Genomic DNA, 6,444 nt, shown 5'->3' on the forward strand with positions numbered 1-6,444 from the left:
GTATCCCAACGATCCTTTTTGCCCGAGAACAAGATAACTTTAGTCATCCAGAAGGTCCAAGAGCTTATAGATCACCCCGAGGTTACGATCAGAGGAGCTATGTCTGTACTAGGCCTTCTCACCTCCTGCATACCAGCAGTTCAGTGGGGTCAATACCATTCGAGAACATTACAGTCTCAGATATTAGAGGTCTGGAGCAGACAAAGGGACAATCTAGACGATTTATTTGTTTTGTCTCCACAGACTATCAGGTCCCTAGCCTGGTGGATAGAGAAGGACAACTTAAACAAAGGGCTACCATGGAACATTCAAGACCCCCTAACGATAACAACAGACGCAAGTCCGTACGGATGGGGGGCCCACTCAGACTCCCTGGTGCTCCAGGGGAGATGGAACCCAGAGCATTCCCGGGACTCTCAGAACATCAGAGAGCTAAGGGCAATATTTCTGGCGTTAACACAGTCCCTTCCTGTAATTCAGGGAAGAAATGTAAGAATCCTCACGGACAATGCCACGGCTGTGGCATACTTAAACCACCAGGGGGGCACCAGGTCAGTAGAACTGATGAGGCTCTCTCACTTTATTTTCAAACTAGCGGAGCTCCACCTTCTCTCCCTGTCAGCCCTGCATCTCAGGGGAGTGGACAATTATACAGCAGACTTCCTAAGCAGACACCAACTTCATCAAGGGGAGTGGGAATTAAATCAGGAGGTATTCCATCAAATATGCCACCTATGGGGCCCCCCACAAATAGACCTCTTTGCCTCCCGACAGAACAGGAAGATCCGAGCCTTCTATTCCCTATGCCAGTCGGACAGGCCGTTGGCTCTAGACGCTCTAGCACAATCATGGAAGACAGGCCTTCTGTACGCCTTCCCTCCGATAAGACTGCTGCCCCGAGTCATCAGGAAGATCAGACAGGACAGGGCGCAGGTTATACTGATTGCACCATTTTGGCCCAGGAGGGTGTGGTTCACCTGGCTACGCAAAATGTCACTAGCGGATCCCTGGATTCTACCGGAGCGAATAGATCTCCTCAACCAGGGCCCAGTATACCATCCAGGAGTAAAGAGTCTCCATCTGACGGCATGGCTTTTGAGAGGCAATTATTAAAGGACCCAGGACTCTCGGAGGAAGTAATATCGACTTTGCTTGCCAGCAGAAAGAAGGTCACTTCGGAGATTTATTTCAGAATATGGAAGACCTTTCTCCGTTTTGTGGATCACCCTGTCAATGTCCTAGAACCACCCAATATGCCTCTGATTTTGAGCTTTCTCCAAGAGGGTCTCAATAAACATCTTAGACCCAGCACTATTAAGGTACAAATCTCTGCCCTCAGTGCCCTATATGAAGTTAGACTGGCAGAACACCCTTGGATCAAGCGCTTTATTAAAGCGGCAATGAGACTTTACCCTTCCATAAAAACCAGACTTCCACCATGGGATCTAAATTTGGTTCTATCAGGGTTAACATCAACCCCATTTGAACCAATATCAGAAATCCACATCAAGTTCCTTTCTTGGAAGGTGGCCTTTCTCTTGGCAATTACTTCTGCTAGAAGGGTGGGAGAGATCAGAGCCTTCTCCATTACTCAGCCCTACATGGTTATCAGAGACGATAGAATCACTCTCTCCCCTGACCCGGCCTTCCTTCCTAAAGTGGTATCGGATTTTCATAGATCACAGGAGGTTATACTACCATCTTTTTGCGTAAACCCATCTAATGACAGAGAAGCATCTTTTCATTGTTTAGATGTTAGACGAGCTATAATACACTATCTCGAGGTCACCAAGGACTGGAGGATAGATAATAACATCTTAATAACTTTCCAAGGGAAGAATAAGGGCAGGGCTGCCACCTCACAAACAATATCAAGGTGGATTAAACAAGCCATTAAGGAATGCTATAGAGTCAGTGGTAGAGAACTTCCTAACTCCATTACCGCACACTCCACTAGATCTGTATCTACCTCGTGGGCAGAGAGGGCTGCAGTGTCAATAGAGGACATATGTAGAGCAGCTACCTGGAGTTCCCCGCATACATTTTTTAGACACTACAGGTTACAACTCTCTCCTTCGGAGGACCTTAGATTTGGTCGTAGAGTCCTACAAGCAGTGGTCCCCCCCTAGGCGAGTATTCCTAGTCTAGTCTCCAGGGGTGCCGTCATAGGGCGAGAGGAGAAAATATAAAATTACTAACCGGTAATTTCTTTTCTTTGAGCCTATGACGGCACCCCGCCTAAACCCACCCATAGATGACATAACATAGTTAAGTTTATTGATCATATGTATATATGTATATATATAGTTATAGGGGAAAGAAGATATTTCTTCTATAATTCAACACTTAAGAATTAAGTTTCATAGCACATGTTACACTTGTTGCCCTGTGTTTTTTTCTACATGTGTGTTTGTTAAGCCTTCGCTCCTAGGTTCTTGCTGACAGACTGGCGTGTGTGGGGCGATGAGCTTCTTTTAAAGGTCCAGTGGTCCTGTTTCCTGTCCAATGGGAGGAGGTAGTCCTCTCCAGGGGTGCCGTCATAGGCTCAAAGAAAAGAAATTACCGGTTAGTAATTTTATATTATCATGGGGTCTGAAGTCCAGTAGGAACATATACGGTTTTGGGCTGGGTTCACACTACGTATATTTCAGTCAGTATTGTGGTCCTCATATTGCAACCAAAACCAGGAGTGGATTAAAACACAGAAAGGCTCTGTTCACACAATGTTGAAATTGAGTGGATGGCCGCCATTTAATGGCAAATATTTGATGTTATTTTAAAACAACGGCTGTTATATTGAAATAATGGCAGTTATTTACTGTTATACTGTTATTACTGTCTGCAGCCATGGAGTTATTCCTAATTTAGGTTCTCAGTGTGTCATAGGAATCAAGTTATGTTGGCTTATTTTTACAATACAGTGGTCTGTTTAGCTAAGAACATTAGACAAGGTGGGCACTTACACTTAAAAAAAAAATTAATGTATCTAAATCTGACCTTGCACATGTCAACTGAACACAATGATTTTGGATAGATCGGCCAACCATCTAAGGTGACAAGTCGAGAAGAATTCGGTGTGTTGGAATTTAGGATGCTCAGTCCCTTTGTGTATGCCAGTACCTTTCTCCTCTCTTCCCATTTAGTTAGTGAACATATTCCCCATTCAGACTACTTACAGAGAGTCCATGTGTATGGGAGACTCGGGGAAGATGAAGTTATTAATGTGTATTGGTAATGGTAGTTAATGGTTCACCTTCCTAAATTTGCAATTTTTGCTTACCCCTTCTTGTGAATTTCTGTCTTGTACAAATGGAAAGTAAAACTAGGGATAAGAGATAGTTATGCTTGAAAGTAAGCCTAGCGTACTGGTAGAGAAAATCATACTGTATGACTTAAAAATTTTGAGACCCTGTGTGCTGGTTGGAGTAGAGCTCTCCAGTTGAAGTGCAAGGATTCATGTGATTACTCTTTGAACTGTTCACACTAGCTATATCACATTTAAATGGAGTAGCTGTCACTTTGATCAGAAAGAGTGCAGAGTGCATCACTGATGTTGCTGTAAAAACAATGGAAATCTTGCTGTTGAGATCAGTCATTTATCACATTACCATGGCTTCCATTATAATTGAAGGTTTGATGCTGGTGTCTATAGCATGTTATTTTATGTTTCCTTGTGTGTAGAAAAAATAATGAACGACAAATAGAAAACTACTGCAATAAGTAATTTGTCTCTAAATATTCCAGTTAGAGGCAGATGACCTTACAGTCAGCCTGAAGACTACTGAGGTACAAAATAAAAACCTTGCACTGGAAAACCAGCATCTTAGGGAGTCTTTAGAGAAGGAGGAACAAGCTTTGTCTTCACTGAAAGAAGAGCTCAGGAAACTAAGAGAGCAGATCAGAAATCTTGACGAGAAGGGAAGGCATGAGATCATGCTGTTAGAAAATCAAAAGCTAAAAGAACATCTAAAAGAGGAAAGACACAAGGTCCGTACCTTCAGAACACAGAAGGAGAGTCTCCTAAATGAAGCGCAGTTGCTAAGAAAAGAGCTGGATAATGAGCGAAAAATTACTGACACTCTGAGGGTAGAACTTGAGGAAATAAGTAAGAGGAGATCATCTGCAGACTCCTTTGAAAGTGACCAAGAGATAGAACATCTGAAGGACCGCCTTTCTGAGTTAGAAAAAAAACTAAATTTTGAACAACAGAGGTCAGATTTGTGGGAAAGACTCTACATTGAAACCAAAGAACAAAACGAGAAACTGGAAGATGAAAACTCACATCAAGAAACCGATCATTCTAAGGGGGGGCCGTCAAAAGGTAAAACAAAAAAGGGGAAGGATACATTCTTTAATTCAGTAAAAGATACTTTTGATGCCATGAAGAATTCTACTAAGGAGTTTGTGAGACATCACAAGGAAAAGATCAAACAAGCAAAAGAAGCTGTAAAGGAAAATTTGAAAAAGTTCTCAGATTCGGTAAAAAATACTTTCAGGCACTTTAAAGACACCACGAGAAACATGTTCAATAAAAACCGCAATAGGAAATATGGTGAAAGAAGAAGGGAAGAAACCAAAGGGGCTCGCTCAGTGCGCCGGGAGCACGGACCCAATGCTGAAAAGATGTATCCTAACAAGGCAACAGCTGGTGGCCACGAATATGAAGAGCCACAAAATGACCAAAGAAGTGACCAGTACGAAGATGGAGCTGCCTGGAAGTCGCCTTGTGAGGAAAAGGCTAGCCACTACCCCAATAAAAAGGGCTGCTCTGGAGTTTATGACTGTGCTCATCAGGAGTCCATCAGCCTCTTCAACAAAGTTTTGGACCCTGTTAGAGTAGAAGAATTCAATGACTTAATGCAAGTATATTTACAGGAACAAGTAGACAACTTCCAACACTGGGAAGAACTAGAACAGTTCATTAATAGGTTCTTTCCAGATGGCATTTTCATTCATGATCAGATGCTTTTTACTGACTTTGTGAAAAATGTTGAGGATTATCTTGAAGACATGAAGGAGTACCAGACCAGCACTGGAGGCGTCTTTGAAGATCTGGATGAGTTTGTGTACAGACACTACTTTGGGAATGCTTATTCTACAGCCTATGGACCAAGGTTAGTGACTAGTCCCCAGAAGTCCTCTTTACATGTTAAAGGGATTGTCTGGGCAGGGGAGTTTTTATATATATGCCCACAGAAAGGTGGTGGTGGGGGGTGTTAAAAACAATAACCTACACTCAACACACTGGCTCCCATGCCGCTGCCAGTATCTTACTGCTCTGTGTCTCTGTTTGGCTGCTTGTGGGTTCAAGGGGTTGTGATGTCACAGGTCCCCATAGCCAATCTGCAACTTAGAAGGGACACTGATGGGTATATTAATGAAAACTCCCCTGCCTTAAAAACCCTTTTACCTTTTAAATGTCCTTCTTCTTTCCTGTAGTACTGATCCAGGCATTCTGGCCCACATTTCTTAGTATTGATTCAATTTTAAAATTTATTGCTAGTCATGTGACAATAAATTTTACACATAGTGCCAAATTGGCAAACTTTGGTGCAAAAGCAACAGTAAACTTGGGTCCTTTTTGCTCAAGTACATTTGTTATAGTGTTCATAGTTTGTATGTCTGCTCAGTGGGTACAGCTATATATTTTTTTTTGTGTCTAAGAAGATGACATATATAACTGCAACTAATGGTGCGTTTACACAGATTTATCTGACAGATCTTTGAAGCCAAAGCCAGGAACAGACTATAAACATCAGGTCATAAAGGGAAAGACTGGGATCTATCCTCTTTTCAAATCCATTCCTGCCTTTGGCTTACAAAATCTGTCAGATAAATCTCTCTGTGTAAATGCACCCTAAGTTATGCTTCTAGCATGACATTAAAATTAACAAAACACAAGAGAGGTACATAAAGAGCTGCATTCAGCTAGTATATGGGTAATATAGTATAATGCGGCACTCATTCACATGAACATGTGTCATTGTAATAAAAGAATGCCTTAAAAGAGTACTCCGGTGCTGATAAAAAAAATAAAATAAATCATAAACATAGTATTTACACTTAACATCCCTCCTGAGTCTGTCTCTATTTGAATTTCCTGCTGTTTGCAGGTCCCAGAACCTCCAGTTGGTGTATTCATTTTTTCTTTACTTCCTGGTTTGGGCTTTCCCATGATGCACTTTGTCTCCTGTGATGTCTAACTGACTCTGTAAAACTGTAAAACTGCTAGATGGCTAACATCATGCTTAGCTAATCAGAGCTGAGCAACCTGTGTCATCTGACAAAGGGAGGCTGGCTTAACAGGGTTTAGACACACCTCCCTCTTGATGATGTCATTGTCACAGAATGGCTGCCACAGAACAGCCTGTTAGGGAAGGAGGTAGATAGATGATTGAAGCATATTACAAAGATATACTTTTGTAATGTGTTTCAATTACTGTG

At 42.0% G+C, this 6,444-nt stretch overlaps 1 protein-coding gene across 2 annotated transcripts in view; it reads left to right on the plus strand.

Moving 5' to 3' along the window:
- The window catches only part of CCPG1 (cell cycle progression 1), a 34,823-nt gene that overhangs the window by 25,910 nt on the left and 2,469 nt on the right, over nt 1-6,444 (plus strand). Inside the window, exon 12 of one of the 2 annotated variants that reach the window (XM_069982490.1) lies at nt 244-3,729. In XM_069982490.1, the coding sequence (XP_069838591.1) occupies nt 244-2,129 (1,886 nt within the window). In that variant the 3' untranslated portion in view covers nt 2,130-3,729. The other variant, XM_069982500.1, reaches the window with a different exon arrangement.

This window comes from Dendropsophus ebraccatus, chromosome 1, assembly GCF_027789765.1.
Source record: "Dendropsophus ebraccatus isolate aDenEbr1 chromosome 1, aDenEbr1.pat, whole genome shotgun sequence".
Classification (NCBI taxonomy): domain Eukaryota; kingdom Metazoa; phylum Chordata; class Amphibia; order Anura; family Hylidae; genus Dendropsophus; species Dendropsophus ebraccatus.